Source organism: Lissotriton helveticus, chromosome 6 (assembly GCF_964261635.1).
Source record: "Lissotriton helveticus chromosome 6, aLisHel1.1, whole genome shotgun sequence".
Lineage (NCBI taxonomy): Eukaryota > Metazoa > Chordata > Amphibia > Caudata > Salamandridae > Lissotriton > Lissotriton helveticus.
The window spans coordinates 1,203,582,752-1,203,609,030 of NC_136067.1; the positions used below are offsets into that span (position 1 = coordinate 1,203,582,752).

At 43.6% G+C, this 26,279-nt stretch overlaps 1 protein-coding gene across 1 annotated transcript in view; it reads right to left on the reverse strand.

The window, feature by feature from the left end:
• RSPO3 (R-spondin 3) overlaps positions 1 to 26,279 on the reverse strand; it is a 454,727-nt gene that overhangs the window by 152,192 nt on the left and 276,256 nt on the right. The window contains exons 3-4 of the mRNA XM_078648925.1: positions 21,613 to 21,759; positions 7,382 to 7,579 (exon numbers count right to left, since the gene is read on the reverse strand). Of these exons, the coding sequence (XP_078505051.1) occupies positions 7,382 to 7,579; positions 21,613 to 21,759 (345 nt within the window). The remainder of the gene's footprint in view (positions 1 to 7,381; positions 7,580 to 21,612; positions 21,760 to 26,279) is intronic.

Here is a 26,279-nt window from a genome sequence, read left to right on the forward strand (position 1 = left end):
GGGGTCCACCAGCTGCAGCTACTAGTGAAGCCATTTTCCACTCAGCAAAATAGGTCTTCCTTTCACAAAGTTGAAAGTCAGAGTGAGAAAAAAGGTGGGGGCTTTCATCATTTTGGAAAAAAAATAGTTCTAAACCAATGAAAAGTGTTATTTTTAGGTCACCTGACCTAGCCTTACATCATTAGGAAACCAAAAGTGAAATGAACCAATGAAAAGTTTTATTAACAAGTCACATGACCTGTTACGCTTATGTTACGCGCTGCGGAACGCGGCCCGGATCGCTTCCGGTTCGCGCTCCGGAGCACTTCCGGGTGCGCTAACACGGCGCGTCATAAGACGCATTACGCGGCAACGCGATACGTCGCGCTTTCGCGACGCGCCCCGGATCGCTTCCGGGGAGCTGCGCTTCGCGTCTCAGTTCGCGTACCGGAGCACTTCCGGGTGCGCTAACGCGGCGCGTCATAAGACGCATTACGCGACAACGTGATACGTCGCGCTTCCGCGACGCGTCACGATGTTAATTTCTAACGCGGCAGTTGCGCAAACGGAATGTTTATCGGTTCGCGGACAGGGTCGCGGCACCAAATTGAGCTAACGGGAAGCTTCCCGGTTCGCGAACCGGGAGCGAACAAAAAAAATAATAATAAAAAAAATTATTAATAAACATATAAAATATATTTTTTGATTTAAAGAAGAATACATTTTACAGCTTTTGATATTTGCTATTAAAAAACCATTGAAATTCACTGAAAAAACCATAGGTTATAGACCATATATAGTTAGGAATTAGCATTTACAAAACCTTGAAAATTCACTGAAAAAACCATAGGTTATAGACCATATATAGTTAGGAATTAGCATTTACAAAACCTTATTTTACTCACACAAAACCATTGAAATTCCATATATAGTTAGTTGCACTAACTATATATCGCGCACCCGCAATCCACTGCTGATGATGTCACATATTACATCATTCATGACATGGTCAGAGACATCACTGATGACATCACTGATGACATCTCAAATGACATCACTGATGACATCACTGATGACATCTCAAATGACATCACTAATGACATCACTGATGACATCTCAAATGACATCACTGATAACATCTCAAATGACATCACTGATGACATCACTGATGACATCTCAAATGACATCACTAATGACATCACTGATGACATCTCATTTGACATCAATGGTCACATCACTGATGATATCATTCATGTGACAATACAATGCATCTCCTCACACTTTAATATAACCTCTGTTACACCCAGTGTTAAATACAGGATATAATTTTTTAAACCATTGACACACCAATACTAGTTACTACATACGCACTCACTGATTCCTAAGTCTACACACACATTCTCTCATTCACCCATACAATCATTCATACATACAATCACTCATCTTTACAACACTATCATATGCACTCATACACCTATACAGACACTCACACTCTGCCACTCATCCATGGAGTTACTCACACACCTAGTAAGTCCTGTAAAGAATCAATCACACTTCCATTTTCTTGTCTATACAGTTAAACATAGAGCACCTTACATTTTCAAACATATACTAACACATACTTACTCTCTTATACAATCATTGATACAAGAACACATTGATCTGCACAGAGTCACACATCTCCCAGCCAGCCACACACACACTCAGTCTCCCATACAAATACTTGGACAATCAATCAATAACCCATATAGTTACTCATATACCTACTGATCAACACATGCAGCAGTTTACAGAACAACAGACATAATGATGCACAAATTAAGACAGTTTAGTCACTAACCCATGCATTCAGTGAGACACATTTAATCACTCACTCATACAGTCAGTCACGCACCTACTAAATCCTTCATCCAGACACTTCTACATCTACTCATTCTTCAATATGTAAAACATATTTAAACTTTACAGAAACACACAGTCACTGGATGATGTCATCAGTGATGTCATCAGTGATGTCATTTGAGATGTCATCAGTGATGTAATCAGTGATGTCACTGACCATGTCATGAATGATGTAATATGTGACATCATCAGCAGTGGATTGCGGGTGCGCGATATATAGTTAGTGCAACTAACTATATATGGAATTTCAATGGTTTTGTGTGAGTAAAATAAGGTTTTGTAAATGCTAATTCCTAACTATATATGGTCTATAACCTATGGTTTTTTCAGTGAATTTTCAAGGTTTTGTAAATGCTAATTCCTAACTTTATATGGTCTATAACCTATGGTTTTTTCAGTGAATATATATATATATATATATTGCGCTCCAATTCTTACGAAATGTTGAAGAATTACCCACACTCACGGGGTTGCCGTTTTATATAGATATATATAGATAGATATATATAGATCCAAACACAAAGTTTAGCCCCGAAAGGAAGAAGCCAAAAGATCGGTATTTTTTGGATCCATTTTTTTATGAGAGCAGCAGCCAGCAGGAGATGCAGACAAGATTTCACCATCAGAGTTAACAGCCAGACCGGTTTCGGGATTACGATCCCTTCTTCAATGGCATCCTTTTTTTACTGATGATGTAGAGTGCACGCAGTTTTAAAAGAGACTGCCTCAGTGGGCATGGTCGCAAAGTGGCCTTCTGGGTCTTGTAGTGCACGCAAATTAATAATCTCAAGTGAGTTCATCAATAACAAAAAGTAATGAAAAACAAAATTCAAACCCATGTGGGCCGGTGAAAAGTTGCACTGTAATGTCCTGTTGTCATCATTCTGCTGCTTCTGGACAGCCGGTCTCCCGCAGCACGATGACGCCATTTCGGCGCCATCACACGGTCCGCAAAAGCGGCAGGCTTTGCTTCCGCGGCTGGGCTTAGCCGCTCAAAATCCAAACACAAAGTTTAGCCCCGAAAGGAAGAAGCCACAAGATCGGTATTTTTTGGATCCATTTCTTTAGGAGATGCAGACAAGATTTTACCATCAGAGTTAACAGCCAGACCGGCTAGATAGATAGATAGATTGATAGATAGATAGATAGATAGATAGATAGATAGATAGATAGATAGATAGATAGATAGATAGATAGATAGATAGATAGATAGATAGATAGATAGATAGATAGATAGATAGATAGATAGATAATTATAAATAAAGGGGAGGGGGCATGCAGGTTCTCCCCTCTCATGCTTAGAAAGACCCTGGGAACCCCATCATCTGGGGCCAAAATGGGAGTATGGGGAGGGGGGTGCGGACCCCATCCTGAGCCTAAAACAGCCCCAGGACCCCATCCCCAGGAGGAAAAGCATAATTATAGGGGAGGGGTACACAGCACCCTTACCTGAGACCAGCAAAGACCCCAGGAACCCCATCCCCCTGGGCCCTGCTCAATCACTGTGTCCCGGGGACTCACTCCTGGGACACTGTTTCCCTACCAGGAAGAGTGTGTGTAGCTAACACTTGTCTGCTGTCACCTGACAGTAGCTGCAAAAATGCTCCAGCTGGTTGGCAGCACAAATTCAATTCCCTGCCTGTTCTCTTGTGGGCATGGCAACAGAGACTGCTCCCACCTTGTGGGTGGGAGCAATTTCAGCTCCAGCTGCACCCTTAGATGGGGCTCCCCGCGTCCCCCAGTGTTGTGTATTGAGGGCACCAGGAATGAGCACATGGGCACCCACATTAGGCCCAATGGGATGTAAATGCTCAGGGAGGGGGGCCTTGTTCACCTCATCTTTTGAAAAGAAAATACTGCCCTAGAGGATGGGGTCACTGGGCCAGTAAAGGCTATGGGAGAGGTGCACCATGTTACCCTTCCCTTATTAAATGAACACCTTTCCAGAGGATGGAGTCCCTGGGGCCTGTAAAGGCTCAGGGAGAGGGGCTGCATTCCTCCCTCACCAATAATGAAGAAAAGCGTTTTTTTTTTTTAATCATGAATAATAACTGAGGAACTGCTATGTATTGTATTAATGAGTCGAAGAATGCCATCATGACTCCACTGAACTCATTGTCAGAGACCGACTCCTATGGTAGTAGTGATTTTGCTGTGGTATCCCTTGTATTCTTTTGTTTCTGGGGAATTCTGTGCCTTCCTCTGTATTCTTGCTCCTAAAAATATATTTTCCTTTTCCAGTATTGGTGATGATTTTACTATGGTTAGAGATAAACCTAGTCTGTCAAATTTTTCCTCCCCCGTTTTGATGCTGCTTGCACACCTAGAGAATGAATTTGTGTTTACGTGCCAATTGTCTAGGTAGGGGTACCTGTGTATCCCCTTTCTCCTCAAATATGCGGCTGGCAGCTACATATTCTGAAAACACCCAGGGTGCTGATTTTAAAACAATGGGTAGACTCTGAATTGGCAATGTGTTCTGTGCACTGACCACTTTGTGTCAGTGGTTCTAGGGGATGTGCAAGTAAGCATCTTTTAGGTCCATAAGTGCACTGTAATCTCGTTTCTTGCATGACTAGTTACAGCATTGTTATTTTTTATTTTTGTGTCTTTATTAATTTTTTTAGGAAACAGAGATTTAGTATTGGGTGCAGAGACTTGTCTAGCTTAGGCACTAGGAAGTATGTTGAGTATTTGAAGGATTCATTTCTTTTTGTAGTACCCTTTGTGTTGCCTGTTTGTACTACAGCTCTTTAACCACCTGTTGCAGATATGACCTTTCTTCTTTCATATGTAGTCTTTCCTTTGGTCCCCATCCTGGGGGGATTCTTACCAGTGCCTTAAAATATCTATGTTGGATGATGTTGAGAATCCATTTGTCTGACATGATCTCTCTACACTCCTGTAAAAAGCCCATATTCTTCCCCACACTGGTGTTAAGTGGAGGGGTGTCTGTACTGGGGAGCCACTATTTTGAGGGGTCCAATACTCTGGACGTTGCCCCTTACCTTTCGCTCCCTCGCAAAGGGACTGGTTTGTGGTGCATTTTATTGCCATTGCTGTGTTGTTCCTTACAGTTGACTTGTTGGAAATGTTGTTGCAAACAGTTGGATGGAAGTTTCCCCTTCCTGTTGTTGTGGAAGCAGCCCTTCTCCTTTCTTGGCGCCCAAACTGCAAAGCTCTCCTTGACTTCGCTGTGTTTTTGTTCTTTTTTGTATTGTTACAGTGTGTAGTCAACTGCACTGCTAAAGAGCTGCTCTCCATTGAAGGAGGTGTTGGTTATGTTCACCTGAACCTCATTTTCAAAACCTGACACCTGCACCCAAGCACGTTCTCCTAATGCTGTTTCCTTCATCAGTTGCCTGCTTGTTGGCTTTACTCTTGCCCTCACCTATGAACAAATTTGTCCTCTTTTGGTTCTGTTCTGTGGCAGGCGTTACAGTAATCTTCCCACCTCTTCACATTGCTGGTGGGCATACCTATTTAGCAGGGCACTTGAGTTGGCAATGCACCATTGTGTCCTATCTCCTCTTTCAAACTTTTGCCCAACCATCGTCATCATCATCCTTTCGCTATCTTTTTTTTAGGAGGTGACTCCTATGATGTAGTACATTGGTCCTTTTCTTGAAGTGGTCACAGTGATTGAGTCAGCTGACACATTACCTCATATGTAGGCAGGGTGTTTGGAAAAGTGTTTATTTTTCTTTTCCACTCTTAGTGTTACTAGTTTGCATGGCAATGGTTCCATGAACATCTCTTTTCCATGGTCCTAAATTCTATGTGCACTGTTATGTAATGGCATTTGCTTTGTGAAGGAAAGAGGGTTTCGAGGACGAAACATGTTTGTGTCTTTTCCTCCTCCAGCTGGACCACATATTTGTCTGCTGCTCTTTTCAGCATGGCAATGCCATCCAGAGGGGAAGGCGTCAATGGATAGTAGTTGACTCTTCTGAATAGGCAGTATCGAGATCCTGCCACCAATCTTTCATGTCATCATCTTCATGGAATAGCCCCGTAGACTCAGGGTCTTCTTCATCGTAAAACATTTTGTGTTCTTCTTCCTCTTGGGTTCTTGATACTATTGGTGGCCCCAGGTTGGCCGTCTCCACCACCTCATAGCCTTTTCCCATTGAGGAATTTGACGGAATTCCCAAACGGAGGCATTGAAACCTTTCTTCTTATGGAGAATTGCTTCTATCTCAGCCTCGATCTGTCTCTTTTTCCGCTCAACCCTGAGTACTCTCTCTTCAATGTTGGCCTTTTCTTCAGTGATGGTGTTTTGACTGCCAGCTTATTTGTCCACTCCTGCTCCCAGTCTTCCACTGATGCCAGTGGCTTTTGGGCGGGAGTTACTTCCTGCTGTGTCTTCGCTATGGGACATGAGTTTTTTTTTTCTTCTTTGACTTGCTTTAGGTCAATGATTACTTAGGTGCCTAGAGAGTCTTTGAGGGTTTGAGTCTGAAGACCTCGGCTCAATTAAGCCATGTTTTTATGCATTACCTGGCAGCATTTCTCTTTGTGTTTTTTCTGCATCCGTTATCATTCTACACCGATAGTCCAGACCTCAGCCTTCTCCTTTGGCAACGTTATCCTGTTCTTCGCTCAACAGATCGAGGTCCCTCAGTGATGAGCTGCTCTTCTGAGCCTGCATGCCAAGTCTGCCTGTCTCTGCATCTCCCTGGCTCTAAGCATCTTCTGTTTGAATTTGGTGCACACTTCGCAGACCTTGGCACTGCGGTCCCTGTGTAAGTAAGGTTGTCTCTCTGCAAACTTGTGGTGACATTCTGGGCAAAAGTTAAAGGATGTGTTCCCCATACCCCCCTGTGAATGTGGCCCACTGACTGCACATTTCTGACCTCCTCATTGGACACCCAAGTTCCCTTACCAACTTCTTTGGTGTTTTCTCAATAGATTTTATGGTGGATATAAGTTATCCTCCTCTCATTTGCTAATGTTGATTATAGGTTGATTTACAATCTGCCATTTTAACCCTTCTTCTTTCAACATTCAAAGAGTCTTTGGCTGCAGATTCCAGACCCAAAGGCAGAAAAAAGAATCTGAAGATGGCAACCAGGCAAAGGTGCTTCCAGGGTGGGAGTCTAAGGCCAGGAGAGGGATGCACAAGGCACCAAATGGACAGATGACGACCAACAAAAACAAAAAGAATAAAAAGATAAAGAGGACAACAAGAGGAGAATTCCTGCCCTAACCACTAGATGGCAGAATAATGCACAGCATGTTTATCCAGAAAAGATTCACTCTGCAAAACATGCACAAACTGTAGGCACTGACCTAGAAAAGTGACGCCACCAATATGGACATTCTCTCACCGCATATTATGGCTTATATAATAAATTGATTAATAACAACTGAAATGGCAAACTGAAATGGCAGTCAAAAGCTTCATAGGCTAGGTCAGGCACCGGCCCATGCAGTTTCTCTGTGATAGATTGGTTGTCACTCTACTGATTAGGAAAAATAATAGACTGGAAGACCTTACCTTTCTCCCCTTTCTGGCAGTTCTTCCTTTGCACTATACACCTTCTCGTCTCTCTTGTGGGTGGGCATGGTTTGCCATGTTGTGTTGGATGCTGTAGAATTTCTCTGACTCTTGTCTCATTGCCTCGCTTAAAACCACACGTTTTCCCCCTTTTTGAGCAGGGGCTCCATGGACTCCACTCATCAACTGTACAGTGCACTGTAGAAACCAAAGAGCAGCAGAGTGACTGGTCAAGAGCCGTGACAGACACACAATGCTTGAGCAGATATGGCAAAATAGAAATGCAGTGGATGTGTTAAATGTAATATTTAGCAGCAGATCATTATCACTAAAAAGTAACATCACTGCCAATATGACATCTTTAAAAGTTGTTTTATTTTATTATTGCTGAAGAATTTAATAATTTAATTGAATACTTTATTCTGAATACAAGAATCTGCTGAACTGGGATCTTTACATTTCTTTAACCATTTTATTTTTAATAGTATACGAACAATAAAAGGAGATAAATAAACATTTGTGGGGGATAGGAGCTATCAGCCTAAATGACATTTGAAAAAAGAAGTTCAGGAGACAAGGTTACACAATTCGCAATGAGATTGTAATTTAAGTGCACCCGATTAAGAGGTACATTTGTCCATTTTAATGAGAAATGCAACACCTAACAGTGACATTCTATTTTGCCATTCAATGCTAGTAGTTATGAATTAGCATCACCAGTGTCTGATTGGCACATCTCACAGATGCTAGAACTGCGTAATGGGGTGCCAGCCAATTTTTTTAAAATTTATACATGAGGTCGTGGACCAGTGCTGATCATTTCTCCATGGTGTAAAGTGACCATACTCGTCCCCACCGCATATTAATAGAGGGTGTATCTTGGAGTGTCCATTACTGGGCTATGCGGATCTGGACAGCTAGAAGGAAATGACAGATCAACATTCATACTGGAAAAGTCATAGGGTAGAATTCATGGTCTCCAAGGTGACCCAGAATGACTATCAGGGGATGGCAGGGGAGTGTGATATTCATTGTAATCTGTATTTGGTTAAAGCCCCAGTGCCAGAAGGTTTGGATGTGTGAACAAGACCACCATGTAGGAAGTAAGGTGCCCAACAGGTGTATGAACTGCCAAACATGGCACTCTAGCATGTGGTGGTAATGTACCATCTTGTTAGTATCTTGTAGGCACTAGTTCTAAGTTGTATGTGTATGAAGGTCCATGCTGCCCTGCTCTAAATCACCCTCCAAGCTTAATCTGGGATTTCTTCGCCCAGATCGTTTTCCCATTGTGAGACAGGTATGTTTTGCTTGGCGATCGAGGTCAAGGATGTACTTGTATAGTAGGGAAATACTCTTCCTTCATAAATTGTTATGCTATGAGTGAATCTATCTGTGTATCATCTCTGCATATCTTGTCATAATAAATGTTCCCTCCTACCCAATGTAGCACTTCTGTGAGGCAAAAGGCATCCTTTCTGTTTAAGAAACACTTCTTTATTAGGAATTGGCGTGGTAGATTATAGTGTTTTGTGAATTAGAAATGATGGATCCCCTTTGGCTCCAAATAAACTCCATAGAACTGTGACGTAAGTGCCAGAGTTAGAATGCATTGATGACTGGTTTAAAATGTTGAGTTCGCAGTTACATGTAGACAAATAAAGACATATAATACTTAGTTCCATGTGTTGCATAGTCATTGGGTTGGTACTCAGGCCAGGAGGGACTCTATAATTGGTGACAAGTTAGGGGATAAGTAACCCGAAGATCAAAATTGCTCTCCCAGAGAGATTGCTGTGGCCCGTGCATGCCACTTGTGTTGCAGTTGAAGTATGGAACTGACATTTAATGCATATGGAGTCAAAGCACATCTCCAGCCGCTATAAAGAAGGTGAAAACAATCAAAGCAGTGCAAATAAATCTACTTATCGGTGACCCAGAACCTGCTAGCCACCAACACTGCTATGCAACATACAGTCCCACGAAATATGGAGTTATAACATTAAAGGCAGATGCAACCGAGTTTTGAAAGAGCAGCAGCCAAGTAGCGACAGCGAATTACAAGATAACATTACAAGCAGAAGCCCTGCCTGGTAGAGATCAACCAGGAATCAGGCAGTTGAAAGAGACACCTAAAAACAAAGCAAATCAAATACAAGAAATTGTGTTCTGCTTACCTGAAATAGATTATACCATGCCCTCGGCCAAACCCTGGTGCTCTGCCATTTTCTATGTACAACTTTAGCACCCACCTCTAGGAATATCTATTTCGCAGCTAGATTGAGTGGATACAGATCAGCCCACCCCAGTCGGGACTATACCTGCAGGTGGTTGTGTGGAGGAGCTTGATCCCATACCAAGTAGATTTTCTTTAAATGGACCCCAAATATTCTTTGGCTGGGAGGTTAGGGGTTGCGTCATGGCATAGAGTTAGCTATTTGTATTACAAAAAGTAAGGCTGGACAGCCAAGCATTTACAGTATGGGAGATCCTGCTACCTCATTTAAGTGATATTTAGGAGGGCTATAGCGATAAATCTTCGCAACTCCTTTGTAATGTTATAAACGTATCCCAGCAGCACAACCTCTAGTAGGATCTATTTCCAAGTGTGTCATCTGAGATACCATTATTTAATATATTTAGCAATAATTTTTATTTAAATAAAAAAATCGATATTTTGTACATATGTATTTTTTACATAGATATTTTTTTTTCGATATTTTTGTACTTACAATTTTAAAATATAGGATGTCGATATTTTTTACATCGATATTCTATCAGTGAAACCGATCTAAAGACTCCACCACATCGCCATCCAAGGGGATGTGCTCAGATGGATAACATCCTTCCTCACTTGAAGAACCCAGATAATCCACCTCCCACCTTTCACCTCTGAACCCAAGGATTTTACCTGTGGTGTTCCCTAGGACTCATCCCTCAGCCCCATGCTCTTTAACGCATATCCAACCCCATTGGCCAACATCGTCAGATCCCACGGTCTCAACATAATTTCCTACGCAGACGACACCCAACTCATCCTCTCACTCACCGATGCCCACACCACCACCAGATCCAACTTCCACAGATGCATGACAAACGTCTCCAACTAGATGAAGAACAACTGCCTGCAGCTGAACACAGACAAGATGGAAGTACTGATCTTTGGCAACAACAGCAACACATGGAAAGACTCCTGGTGGACATTAGATCTAGGACCCACACCCACTCACTCCTACCACACCAGAAACCTGGGACTCTTCATTGACAATAAACTCATCATGAAATCACAGATCAATGCCATCTCTTACGCCTGCTTCCTCACTGTGTGCATGCTATGTAAGCTCTTCAAGAGCCTACCCCTACACACAAGATGCATGTGACACGTCCTCATCACCAGCCGACTAGACTACAGCAACACCCACTACGTAGGAATCACTGCACACCTCCTACAGAGACTTCAGACCATACAGAACGGTGCAGCCAGACTCATCCTCAGCCTTCCCTGCTGAACCCATGGCCTTCCTCGATGAACTCACATCACACACCACCTTAGGCAATTGCACTGGCTCCCCGTACAGAAAATATATCAATTCAAGCTGCATACCCACATACACAAGACTCTACACAACCAAGGACCTGCCTATAGTAACCACTGCCTCAGCTTTCACCAACAGTCGAGAAGACTAGGATCCGCCTCCGTCCCACTTGCCTATACTCCCTGCATATACCGAAGCAGAAGTGGAGGACACTTCTTCTCCCGGATCGTAGCAAAGACCTGGAACAGCATCCCCATACACATAAGGACCATCACCTCATTTATACAATTCCTAATGGCCCTCAATACCAGGCTGTTTAAATAAGCCTCCTGGACCTGCAAGCGCCTGGATACCCTATCAGGTGATTAGCCACACTTTATAAATCCTCATTGATTTAATACATGATAGAAGGAGCTTTTGTAGCGTATAAAGTAAGTGGGGCATGAAGTTCATTTAATTACCCTTCCCAACCAGGAGATCTCAAGCTTACCTCACTGGTAAAGAGATTTAAAATAAGATCTGGAGGAGGGGAGGAATGTTACAATCATGCAGTAGGAAGGTATTTGCCAGGAGATCGAAACCCAGATATTTGATGGATGTCCTAGTCCATTAAAATCCTTCCCTCTGGACAGTCTCTCATAACTCCTCATGAGGATTTGTCACATTCATTCACTGGGATTTAGAGTAGTTTATATTAAGCCTCAAACATTTGCTTAGCAGTTAAACTCGGCTTGCAAAACCAGGAGCAATCGATCTTGGGGGCCTATTAGGATGGCGGTGAATCCGGCCTGGAGGATGGGGATTCACCGCCTTGGACTGCGAAAACACCACCAGCCACATTAGGATGGCGGTGGGATCAGCGGCGGATGGCAAGTCCGTCCGCCGCTGATCCGCAGTGTGTGTACCCAAATATGGTGGCGATGTCTGCAAGACACCGCCAGCCATATTATGATGCAGGCGGAAACATGAAGCCGCCGTGGAAAAGAATGTGGTCTTTTGTGTTTGGGGGCCCGTTGCGAGCCCCCAGGGTGTTGGGGGGCGCACATGGGGGTTACCTATGGTACCCCCCTGCTTTGGCATGCTCAAGGTGGCAGGCACCACGCGGTGCCTGCCAAGTTGTGCATGCCAAAGTTAAACATGCATATTTTACATTGCGGTGGGTGCTGCTCAAGGCAGCACCCGCCGCAATGTAAGATATACGGGATGTGAACGCCATGGTGGGGGTCACATCCTAATTGCTACGGAGGGACCGCCGCTGCCCCTGCGGTTGGTCCCTTCACCTCGGGGGTGGCGGACGGACGCAAGTCCGTCCGCCATCCTAATCGACCACTTGGTTAGTTATGAAGCAAAGGATATCGTCAACAAATAGAGCTAGCTTGTGTTCTGTCCTTCCCACTTTCATTCCTCTTATATTTTGTTTAGATTGTTAGTTATGAGTGGTTCCATGTAAAGAGCAAAGTTTAAAGGCCCCCTTGCCTCGTACTCCATGAGATTGTTATCTCGGAGGAGTATTCGCCTTTGATCTTGATCTTTGGTGAAAGGTTTTATAGTTCACCTGAATGAAGGTTCTCCTTATGGGTCACAGCAGGCCCTTATCAAATAACTTTGTAAAGTAGGGCCAGTCATCCCTATTGAAGGTCTGCTCCTCATCGAGCAAGAGAAATACGATCAACTGTTGTGCCTCACAGCTACCTCTATCAGAGTCACTGCTAATGGGGTGTTGTCAGTTGCTTGCCTATTTTTAATAAAGCCTGACTGCTGGGGGAGATTAATGGCAGTCAAATGTATTGTAGTCTATGCACCAGTATGGAGGTGAATAGTTTTACACCATTGTTGAGTAGCGCAGTTGGACGTTATGAGGTGCAGAGCAGATGGTTTTTATCTGGCTTAAGCAAGGTAAGGTGGAGCCCAGAATAGAATCTGTGACTGTTCGTTAGGTCAGGAAATAGTTCAATAATTTTGTAAGAGGCTTGTTAAGTATTGATATGCAGGCCTTATAAAAGAAGGCCAGGAATCTATCTGAGCCTGGAGTTTACAGAGTGGTAGATTATTTCTCCAACTGCCTCTGTAGTAATGTCCTCTTCTAGGAAGACAAACTCTCTTTTGAGTTTTGAGGGGTAGTAGTTCAGATATTTATCTTGGGATGCATTGTTATGGTGCTGGTGAGTGAACAGGAATGAATAATATCTATGAAAGATATACAGAATCTCAGATTTTCCGATGTAACGTGGGTTTGGTCATGTTTGTTGTCTGAAATATGATTCCTCTTGGTAGACTGCAGCAATTAAAAAGCCAATATGCTATCGCTTTGTCCTCTTCTCATAGGAGGTTTGTTTGCTGTATAAAATATTTTTTTCCACATCTTTCATCAGCAGCTGTTCTAGTTCACCCCTAATTTTGCGAAGCTCCTGCAGCATGACAGCATGTGGCATGTCTTAGCCTTTGACAGCCTATTCTCTAGATCTGTCCCTTTTTGTTTAGTGAGACATTCAAATGTGGCCATATATGAAATGGGTTTGCCTACAATAACAGCTTTAGTGGCTTTCCAAAGGACAGATGCAGAGACTTCTCTAGTATAATTTTCTTTAAAATAATATTCTATGGCTTCTCTTATATGGTCTCACAGACATAAGCCCCTCAAGACCCCTCATTATTCAGCCACGGGTGGGGGAATGCTCCTGGGGAGGGAGGGAGAGAGGGAGGGAGGCTGTGAGCTCAAAACAGGGCATGGCCCAACACAGATCGCACATCTATAGATGAGTCTACTAGCTGGGGCAGTAGAGTTGTAGTTACTATGAAATGATCCAATCTAGAGTAAGTCTTGAGCATATTTGAATAGAATGTATAGTCCCTTTCAGAGGGGTGATGATGATGCCAGATGTCCACTAGGTTCAGGTCATCAACCCCCTGTAACAATGAGGGTGGTGGAGGCAAGTTGCCGTGTTGTGAGTGGGATAGGCCTATGGGAGGGATGAGAAGAATATTAAACCACCTATACTTATCTCCTCCCTCAGCCAAGCAAGCTGTAGACTGAAATTGTAGTCAGGTGGAGTGAGCCCAGCCACCTTGGATCCCCACTGCTTGGCCAACCGTGCCCCGCAGTGTCTCATCTATGTGGAAGATGAGGCCTCTCATTAAAAGGAGTACCACTCCCCTGGTTTTCATATTTAAGATGTGTGAAATTATACAGGATGCTAATAGGAACGTAGTCTCATAAAGTCGGTGTGCAATAGGTGGGTCTCCTGAAGCAGGGCTATATCCATCTCCATGAGTTTTATCCATTGGAACAAGCCCAACGCTTCATTGGAAAATTAAGGCCTTGAACATTGTATGAGACTATTCTTATTGGTGGCATCTGTGTGATAGCATTGCATAGCTAATCTCCCAGCTCATCATTGCCTGTTTTTGGGGACGTGAATGAGTGGTGGTGAATGCCGGTATGGCGTCCAAGGAAGGGTGCGCCGCATCATGTACCTTTAAACTAGGCAACTCGGGGTAGCATAAGAAGAAAACCAAAAGAGTAGGTATGTGGTGACTCTTTGTCCTGGTGAGAGATTTGGATCATAGGAGTAGCATGAGACAAATTAACTAGTAAACGGCAGGGGAAAATATCAGGGGATCCCGACAAGGGTGCAGGCTCCCAGGTTGACATCGCTAAGCCCATCCCCATCCTCCAGCAGAACAGAAGCTGTTTACCAGAACATCATGGGTGTAAGTCTTAGAGTTCAGCGTGTGGGTTGGAGCCGTGGAACTGGAGCATTGGTAGTTCAGGTTAAGCTGCTTTACATGGAAGCAATAGACTTGGGTCAGGACATCCAGGAGTAGAATTAATTGTTGTTAAATAGCAGAATAGACCTTATGGGTGCAGTCTAGGTGCACAGGTGCATCACCTGGGAGATAAGGAGGTGTCTAAATAGGGCCTGGATGAATTATTCAAGTTCTGCTGTGGCCAGCATTAATGCTCTGCCTCCAATTCAGATATTGTTGGGGTGTGAGGGGTGTGATCTAGTTTCAAGATCATCTAGCTTGTCCTGTCTAGACTGTTGCCAGAGCTCAATCACTTCCAGGTGATTGTATGATCATTCTTCTCGGGTATATTGTCTGCCAAATCCATCTCCACTTGGTCCAGTCTCATACATGGCCTTGTGAAAGTTCTGTCTCATTGATGTGATGTCCATCCAAAATGCCATCATGAGAGGCTGAATATCTTTTTCGGAGGCCGGTGCCTGGAATCTGATATGTCATATGCCCTGAGCAGGTGACTTGTGTGGTGGGGCATCTGCTTTTTGGACTAACTTCTTTATAGTGGAGGATTTGGAGGAGTTGATTCTATTGCCACTATGAGTGGAAGGGAAACCTCCTTTACAACGCAACTTTTACCACGCAGTGCCTTTACGACGCAACTTTTACAACGCAAACCATTACAAAGCATTGCGCTGGGGGGCTCTAGGATAGGGAATAGATTTAATTTACTATCCAACACCTTCCCTACTATCCACGGGGACTGGAGTTGGAATATTAAATTAAACTATTCACTATCCAGCACCCCAAAGCGCTATGCGTTGTAATGGTATGCGTTGTAATAACTGCGATGTAAAAGCATGCGATGTAAAAGCATGCATTGTATTGTCATACATCCTGAGTGGAAAGGTGAATTCTGCTCCAGGAAGTGTCCTCCCTCACAGTGCTCACACTGCACCTGTTGACCGCTGATTCCCCCAGCATGGGGTGGAAGCACCAGGCAGAAGTGAGGAGGTCTCCCAGTGAGTTTTCAGGTGCTTGTCATACATCGGAAAGATAGATGGGAAGGCAGTGTGTGAATACACACTGCAGCCAATCTCAAAATCCTGCCTTATGTAATTGTCCTCCATTTTGTGTTAATTCCTCCAGGAACATTCAATCTAAGGGTGCTCAGGAGGCTTGTCTGGATGAGTGCAGCCCGCCCATCCGCTGGGTGGTGCATTGTGCTTTTCTTATCTCAATGCCAGCCAGAGCTGCCTGTACCAGGGCAAGTGCCTTTGTGAGAGGACCAAGCAGGGCCTGCAAGGGGTGCTCAAGTGGACGGTCCCCAAGGGGCCTCACTTCACAAGGCCTGAGCGGCAACTCTTTTGGTCGTACGTGGCCGGATGCACCCCCGGCTCCTCACCTCATTGCGCTGTGATATGAGCTGGTAGTCTTTTGAGCTCACAAGGGTCGCACTCGCCTCCGCAATCCCAGTCAGAGTTGGGCCAGTGGTTCTTCCCTGTACTCTAAAGTTCTAGGGTGTATTTTCTATGGTTGACTCCAGCGATAGTTGTAGTGGCCAGCTTTAAAGTAGCTTATAAAGAACCAGTCATTTGTTCAATTTCCAGAGGAGAAGTGTTGTATCCATCCAAATCCTGCTTTGCTTTAGACATTTTCATATATATTGATGTACACCATGTTGGCTGGTTTTGTCATCACTAAGGAGGTCAAACAGGGCTCAGTTCTCGGAGCTCAGGGAGTGACATCCGTACTTGCCACGCCCCAGCCACACATCCCTGCCTTGTACATATTTGAACTGATGTTTTTTTATATACTTTAAAACCTGCCCTATCAACCCATCCCTGCAAAGAACAAGCATTGGCATAGCCAATAGGTCTCGCTTGTGGGACCTTATAAGTATTTTGTTTTGCAGCACAATATCCTTGTAACTAAATACTTATAAGGTCCCACAAGCGAGACCTATTGGCTATGCCAATGCTTGTTTTTCTGGAAGCAGGTGAAAAAGAAAATGGTGAACTCCATGAGAAAATCAGGGCCAAGGAATACAAAAAGAGCCCCGATGATGTCTGCCAAGAAGAAGAAAGATTTTGTTGTATCTATCATATTGAAAAACCCGGATGACCCTTGGACCCTTTGGATAATTAGAGCCTAGCAGAGAATAATCCCTTGAGTTTTAAAGATTCAAAGTTTGGACAGTAGATTGGTTGAATCACAGCTGCCTAGGCCCTAGCACTGAACAAGATCAACGATTAGCTGCACACAAATAAGCGTGAGAGCAGTTTATATGAACGTGTTGTGCCTATCCACTGCCTAAACCTTGGGCGAACCAATTAATCAATCACTGGCTATCGCTAACTCAGCACAAGATGCGTTAGGTAAATACTGAGGAGTGTGCATATTTACAACAAGGTGAAGTGATCTCTGTGGCAATGTACTGGTGCATCTGACAGCAGTGCTTGTCTCTACCTGCCGTGCTCTTCAGACGGAAGCTCTCTCCTTGCCACTGCCTGCTGCCCCTGCTCTAGGGCTAGCGCACCGCAATGTTTGTATTGGAAAGACACACACTTATAAGGTATTCAATCGTTCAGCAAGCTCCTCATTAGCCAACACTCAGTCAGTGCAATATGGTGCGCTGGCCTTTACATAGGTGCACGGCGGCTGGCTGTGGGCGCCATTATTGACTGTTTGCCCGGGTGCCTCGCTGAAACCTAAAGTGTGGCTCCCGGGGTTGGAAGGGGGCTGCGGGCGCCAGTGTTGACAGTGCGCTACTGCTGTTAATTTACAAGGAAGAAAATGCAGAGGTCTGCATATATTTGCATTGCGCTTCGCGGTCGAATAAACAAATTAAACAAACGCGGCATGAGCTGAAACAGATGGCAGACTGCACGCAGGTAAAACAAGTGCAAGCGGGCGGACGAAAAATGTTGCCATTGAGCTAAAAGTGTGCTCTTGTGCATGCACGTGTTTCTCTGTGACGTGCATGTCTTGTAGAGGGGGAGGGGGGAGGAGAAATGCTTGTAAAAAAAAAAATGCGTGCGCCGGGAAAGGAAGGCAGAAGGCAGAGAAGGGGAGGGGGGAGGAGAAATGCGAGACGGCGGGCAGGGGAGCGGCGAAAATGACTAATTAGGGGAGGAGAAGCCGCAGAGCGCACGCTGGGTGAAGCCCTTTGATGTGCTGTGCGGCAAATGGAGGGAGGCTGATGCGCGTTCATGTTTGAACACGTGGTTCACATGAACTGCATGAAAATGCCAGCAAAAAGCTGGTGGTTTCATGATGTTTTTCGCCACTTGAATTCTCGCTCCGCTCGATGCGCATGCGCGCATCGATAGGTCGCGAGACCTAAAAATCCCATGCTTCTACAATAAGAACATTTTGGTTGTTCCTGCCAAAGTGTGAATTTATAAGGAATGAAGTGGTATTGTCAACATTGGCATAATATTTTTTTTAATTTAAAGCAAATTGATGTTATGGCAAGACTAGTAAACCTTGTGTAAAATTATATGCGGATTTCTTTTACCAAAAGAGTCAAAGGCAGGAAGAGAAATCAGTATCTATTGGAGAAGATAATTTTGGGGATATTGATGCCCTACCAGCTGCCTTTGATGTGACAGCTCTAAGGTGGATCAAATTAATTCTTCTTCGCACATGAGAATAATTATGATACATTTTTTCAAGTTATCCAATTTAACCAACCAACCATTATATGTCAGCCATTTTTCAAGTGGGTTCAGGAAACTGATGCATTATTCCTGGTCAAAGTTAAATGCTGAGGGTCCACTTAAAAATAAGGAATTAGTGGTAAAATTAGGAATTTCAGTTCAGTAGATCAGTATTCCCTAAGAGCCAGCTCTTTTCCCTGTTCTGCTTATAAATTAAAACACCTACCTTCTGTTTATAATCCACACATATGAATAGTGTTAAACTACTAACATCTATGTCCTAATCACTCTAAATCTTCTATATATACATAAAATGTAAATGTTTGTTTGTTCAAAATCACAAATCTCCGAAAGTTCTTCACCGATTGTTTTGAAATTTTGACACAACGTTGGATTCGAATAGGGGGGTGTTTTTATATACACAACGTTGGATTCCAATATGCGCGTGCCGAATATGCACGTGGTTTTCATCGAAAGCCCGAACAGACACATAAAAATGTCAATGTTCCTTTATTCAAAATCTTAAATCTCCGAAAGTTCTTCACTGATTGATTTGAAATTTTGACACAACGTTGGATTCGATTAAGCGCGTGTTTATATATACACACCGTGTGTGTCTAATACACGCGTGTTTTTAATCGAAAGGCCGAACAGACCCTATCGATTTGGTTGCTGCACAAAAACTACAAGGGACGCACAGAGACAATAGTCTACATATATTAGGATGACAATTGGTGTCAGGATGGCAGACCGGGAAGTGGGTGGAGGGAGGGGGAAGAGTTGGTTCACTTTGCAACATTAGCGCGTGTTTATATATACACAACGTTGGATTTGAATACTCGCGTGTCCAAAACACGCGTGTTTTTAATCGAAAGGCCGAACAGACCCTATCAATTTGGTTGCTGCACAACAACTACAAGGGATGCATAGAGACAATAGTCTACATATATTAGGATGGACAGTTGGTGTCAGGATGGCAGACCGGGAAGTGAGTGGAGGGAGGAGGGAGAAGTTGGTTAACTTTGTAACATTAAGAAAGGACACATAGAGACAATAGTCTACATATATTAGGACGAACAGTTGGTGTCAGGATGGCAGACCATGAAGTGGGTGCAGGGAGCGGGGAGGAGTTGGTTCACTTAGCAACATTATCGCGTGTTTATATATAAACAACGTGACAATAGTCACAAAAACATATTGTGTGCCCACAAGCATTGTGAAATTAAACATATAAGAAACGTGCGTTTATTCTTTTCTTTCCCTTCCATTTAACCAGACTGAGCCAGAGCAACGCGTGGCAGGGTACAGCTAGTAGTATAAAAAATCCAATCTATGTGTCGGTACTCTATCAATAGAAGTAAAACATATGAGTGAGTTCAAAGCAGCAGAAGTGTCAGAGAAGCATCTGGAACATACATGCAAGAAGACAGATTTCCGTAAAGACTTTGACTATTCACCGAAATATGGTTATTGAGTGGAGAGAAACATTTCACTACGAACCTAGTGATGCTTTTTGCTTTACTGGTATTGTAAAACTATTATAAATTCCTAACCCTGGTATCGCAAGATTGCTCACTTAGCTGTCTTGACCCTACCAATGTCTGCTCATTTTATAAGCAAATAACTATACGTTGTTACTGTTCAATTCACAAACAAATCATTGTTCATTCCATGGAAAACTCAACAAATCACTGAGAAAGGCAGAACCACTTTAAGCTCACATAGAAATTCGGCTCTAGTTAATGCATTTCAAATCAGCTCCAAAGACCTGAGTAGGAAGATGCAGGGAGGACCTGGTCTGACAGTACGGGCTGGACTGTTCCCATGGGGAGCAACGTCAAGACTGATTTGCATATGGCTGGGTCCAAACTGGGGTGGTATGGTGAGCAAACAAATAAATGGATATAACCCAGATCTGTGACGAGGGGTGGATGTTTGATTTGTTCAGCTTTTTGTCCATTATCTGTTCTTTTTGCATTTATCACCATAGGTGGGAAGGGTACACCCAGACGTGGGTGCCGTGCTCACTATGCCACTGGATTCAAACTAGCCTGGCTGATGATGGGTGATACCCAGAAACCAGTCCAAGGATGCTTGTTGTCCTGTTCAGGGTGGACCTGGCCCATCAGTTCGGGCTGGACCATTCCCCTGGGGTCAGGGACAAGAATGATTTGCATATGGCTGGGTCCAAACTGGCGTGGTCAGGTGAGAAAATAAAATTATGAATTTAACCCAGATCTTTGACTGGAGTGAATGTTTGATTTGTTCAGCATTGCATCCATCAACTGATCCGTTTTGCTCTAATTATTTTCTGCAAAAGGATGTACTAGGCAGGAAGCCTTCTTGACATTGTTGCACCTCGTCATATAAAATAGCTTTAACTGGAATGTAGGCTTAGAATCATAGTGATTGCTTACAGTTATGTGATTGTACTGCCATTGAGGCAGCTTGAAGGGCCTTCTTGAAAGCATCTACATGAACAGTTTTGTTTTATGCTTGCTTTGTATAAGCATGGTTAAAATTGTGCCGATGATCCCATGTATTATTATGATGCCTGGGTCATTTCAATATTTATTAAGGGAGTCACATTAGTAACAGCGGGTATGGTAAAGTCTCAGGGTGGTTTTGCACTGTTTTAAATGTTTGGTTTCAAATTCAATCTAAAGATTATATGCAAGTGTAAGGGGTTTGGTTTGCAGGGAGCATAGTGTCAAGAGAGGGCAGGAAAATGATCAGTGGGTACTTCACAGAGTTCCACAGTTTGCATTGTGCTGAAAATATTGCAGGAAAGACGAAAGAACGCTTGGCCTTTCTTACCCCAAACATCTGGTTTTATATTAATGCAAAAATGGGTCCAGGAGCAAATTATAAGCTATGATACCTTTCTTCTGAGACAAGTTGAACCATTTCAGCGTCCAAGAAGCTGCAGGTCCAGATGACTAACTAAAGTCCAAAATGGCTGCCGTCAATGAGAATGAATCCCTTGTCAGCTAGAATAAAATGGTTTTATCAAATAATGATTTGAAATTAAGCAACTTGGCTTTTCAAAAGTAAGATTCAGTCCTTTCTTAGCCCACCCCTTTTGAACCTTGATTCATTTAAGCACATTCAGTGGGGAGAAAATTCAAATGGCAACAGACCCAGTGCACCAAGGCTTTTAAGTTTTAAAAATATTCCTGCTGGTTCTAAACACGAGGACTCTATTCAACTTTGACCTCCCTTCAGCTTGTTTCAACTTCTCTCATTTCCGAATCTGCCTAGTTATGTCTAGAGTTAGTGAGCCACTGCTTACCTATATTGCTGCATTCCATGGAGTGATTATCGCGTTCAAAGCCCACCGGGCATCTCTCAAGGCACTTCCCACTGTGCAAGTAAAACCCACTTTTACACTTGGTGCAGAAGTTTTTGTTGAAGCAGGTCTCACAGTCGGCTTTGCATTCTGAAAAAAATATCACAGGAAACGTCATCTCAAGAAGGATATAGTTCTTCCTCAATTCTTTCTACATCAATATTTGTATCACTTAAATTATGCTTAAACCCCATTTATAATCATTGGGCTGTATGAAATACATCACCTCTTCTCCATACCTTATTTGTTTCTTTTTATGTATTTTATTTTTGCAATTTTATTTAGCACAGACATGGCCCGAAGGCATCATGGTGCTTTACAACAGTAGCATCATACAAGGGTACAACAAGTAACAGTTACAAAAATTACGTTCAGACATATTGCAGCGGCAGCTGCGACTAGGACAAAAGCAGCCATTGGACAGGGATCTATATGGTCTAAGCATTGGTTACGGGGGTTTGGGACACACAATGAAGGTTGTTTGTCTTCCGGATAAAGTACTTAGGTATGGTCGAGGGTGATTAACCCAGGTGTCTGTCAAATAGGAGGAGCTTGAAGTCCTTTTTAGGTATCGCCTATTCTATCCCGCAGGGATAAATAGGCGAGATTATAGTAAGCGGAAGAAAAGGTCTACCTAGCTGCGGATCGCGTACAGTTCATGTGAGCTATGCGCGTGCACATCATCGCCGCCACATCACACACCACCATTTGTCTGTGCCTCTGCATCAGACTTCAAAGGCTGCCGCTCCCCCACCCCCGCATCAGACTTGAAAGTAATGCTACCCAGCCTTTGCTTGCTGGCTACAAACTTGAGTGCACGTGTACGTGCGTGCTCGCGCCTCCATCTGCTTTGCTTTTCCTTTGTTGTCGCGCCTCTCACAACAGCCCCTGCCCCTCCCCCTCCCCCACCACAGAGCACGTCTCATGGCCGCGCTTTCACTTTCAAGGCCGCGCTGTAATCTCCGTGTGCTGTGACATCCGACCGCCACCTTCCGCCCGTCACTGCTTGCTATTAGTTGTATTTAACTGTACCATGTTTATTTTATTTCACGAGTGCTGCAGCCTTAGCACTTCGAGAGCTTCTTTTTAAAGCGCCTCGTCATTATATATGAGGAATGTTAAAAAAAATCCGCCAGTTTTCCCGAAGAAGATTGACAAAAAAATCGGCTCTTCAGGTTACTTGTTCATTTTCGGGAAAGGGTCAGTTCCGTTTAGCTGTCTCCGAGTCTCGTGACCCCTTCCATCGCTCCCTTCCATATTCATATCTGTACCCTCCATCTGTTTCTTAAAGATAACACCACGGACCCCCACCCCTGAGCTACACACCCCTCCACCCCTTTCTTCCTTACCTGTGTACTTCTTTTGCTCTTCCTGCGTCTTTCGCATGGATTCCAAGCAACATGACGACAGAGTCAAGTGACTGTCAATAACCATATTGTGGCCCCGCCTTTTCCGGTCAGCACCCTGACAGAAGGCGGAGCTCTTGCTGTCAATCAACAAGTAGCAGGCTACTATTTCTGACGAAGGGAGTTGCATTTGCACTATGTTCTATATCCAGAAACCGCGGTATGTTTTGAGTCAAGTAGCTTGGCTAGGGTGATCATATGTCTGTTATTTTACAAGGATAGACCGTTGTCCGTGATTTATAATATAACGGATAGCATTTGCTGTGCTTGCATTGTCCGTGACTTATAACGGATAACATTTGCTGTGCTAGCTTTGCTTTGAGGCAGACATTTAAGTCAGCATTTTTTTATACCCTTTAAAGCTCTTTAGTGATCTTCGGCCAAGTTCAGCATACACATGCAACCCATACTTTGTGTGTTTTTGCAGCTTTATATAGCACAAACATGGCCCGGCGGCATTTAAGCAGTTTACAAGAGAAGCAGAAGTTGTACACTTGAAGCATACATTTTTTAATTTTTTTATGGCACGAGGAGAATAAGTGATTTGCCCAGAATCACAGGAAGTTGATACGACACTGGAATTCGACCTCTCCATGCCAGTATTTAATTTTTGCTGGTGGTTTCTTTCCGGTTATCTGCATGGCACCGGTCAACACTGGCACTCATGGAAATCTGGCTCATGCTTTACTTCATTCTCTCTGGCTGGCTCACGCTTTACTTCATTCTCTATGGCTGGCTCACGCTTTACTTTATTCTATCTCAGTCTGTTCCTTTATTATCTCTCTCCACTCTTTCTTCGGATTGTGCATTTTTATCCCCCACTCTTCGGCTCGTGCTCCCCCCACTCTTTCTCAGTGCATTTTTTCCCTACTCTTTCTTAGTGCTTTTTTCCCCTCACCCTCCTCCACCCCCTCACCCTCACACACCCCCTCACCCTCACACACCCCCTCACCCTCACACTCCCTCTCACCCTCACTCACCCTCTCACTCACCCTCTTACCCACCTATACCCCCACACACCCTCTCACCCTCACATACCCTCTCACTCTCACACACCCTCACCCTCTCACCCTCACACACCCTCTCCCCCACCCTCACACCCCCTCACCCTCACACACCCTCACTCTCAAACCCCCCCACCCTCACACCCCCTCACCCCCTCACACCCCCACACACCCTCACCCTCACACCCTCACACCCACTCACTCTCACACCCCCTCACCCTCACACACCCTCACCCTCACACACCCTCACCCTCTTACACCCCCTCACCCTCATACACCCCTCACCCTCACACCCCCTCACCCTCACCCTCACACACACTCACAACCACACACACCCTCACCCTCACACACCCTCTCACCCTCACGCAACCTCACTCACACACCCTCACCCTCACACCCCTCTCACCCTGCCCTCACCCTCACACCCTCACCCTCACCCCCCCTCCCCCTCACACACCCTCACTCACCCTCACTCACCCTCAGCCTCACACACCCTCACCCTCACACCCTCACACACACTCACTCACCCTCACACCCTCACCCTCACATCCCCTCACCCTCCCAACCCTCTCACCCTCACACAACCTCACCCTCACACCCTCACACCCCCTCACCCTGACACACCCTCACTCACCCTCACTCACCCTCACCAGCAAACCATAACAAAACATAGCATAGCATAACAAAGCACAGCCTAGCATAACAAAAAAACATAGGAGAGCAAAAGATAGCATAGCATAACATAACAAAGCATAGGATAGCAAAACAAAACATAGCGTAGCATAACAAAACAAAACATAGCGTAGCATAACAAAACAAAACATAGCATAGCAAAACACAACAAAGCATAGCATAACAAAACACAACAAAACATAGCATGGCATAACAAAACAAAGCATAGCAAAACAAAACAGCATAGTATAACAAAACATAGCATAGCATAACAAAACACAACGAAACATAGCATAGCATAACAAAACATAGCATAGCATAAGAAAGCATAGCATAGCAAAACACAACAAAACATATCACAGCTTAACAAAACACAACAAAACATAGCATAGCATAACAAAACAAAGTATAGGATAGCAAAACTAAACATAGCATAACAAAACAAAGCATAGGATAGCAAAACAAAACATAGCATAGCATAACAAAACATAGCATAACAAAATACAACAACACATAGCATAACAAAACACAACAACACATAGCATAACAAAACATAGCAAAACACAACAAAACATAGCATAGCTTAACAAAACACAACAAAACATAGCATAGCAAAACAAAACATATAATAGCATAGCAAAACATAGCATAGCATACCAAACACAACTAAACATAGCATAGCATAGCATAACAAAACATAGCATAGCAAAGCAAAGCATAGCATAAAAAAACACAACAAAACATAGCAAAGCATAACAAAACATAGCATAGCATAACAAAACAAAACATAGGATAGCAAAACAAAACATAGCATAGCACACAGCATCACTCAGCACCACCACAGCATCACTCAAGGGCACCACAACATCACTATGCGCTACCACAGCATTACTGAACGCCACAGCATCACTCGTTCGCCACCACAACATCACTCAGCGCCACCACTGCATCAGTCTGTACAACCATTCAACAACAACTGGTTCAAATATGTTCTCTGAATGTTTCAAGCTTTATTACAAATGTAACAAAAGATGTTAATATTTCACTTCTGTTCTTGGATTTTCGTCACAATAAAATACACTGAACATAATCTTCACAAAAGTTATTTACAAAAGTTTAAGCTATTGCCATTATAAATTACAATAACTTTTATTTAAGTATTAATTATTTTAAAAAAATTAAAAGCCATTGTTATTTGTAATATCAATACATGTAAGTCACGTAAATACAACACATATTGCATTACAAATGCTATAGGTGTCACATTTGCAAAAGTTATAACTATTGGCATTGTAAAGGACAAAGCTATTAATTTCGCTATTTTCAAAAACATAAATAAAAAATTTGCCATTTACAATACCAATAGCTCAAACTTTCCTAATTTGAGACCTATTGCATTGCAAATGCTTGTTGAAGGTGGCTATGCATGTTGTTAGGCGGAGGGAGGGAGGTGAGGAGTCCCAGATCCTTGTGTAACTACCAGAAAATGACTGACTCATGTACCATTCTTGATTGAGAACTCAGACAC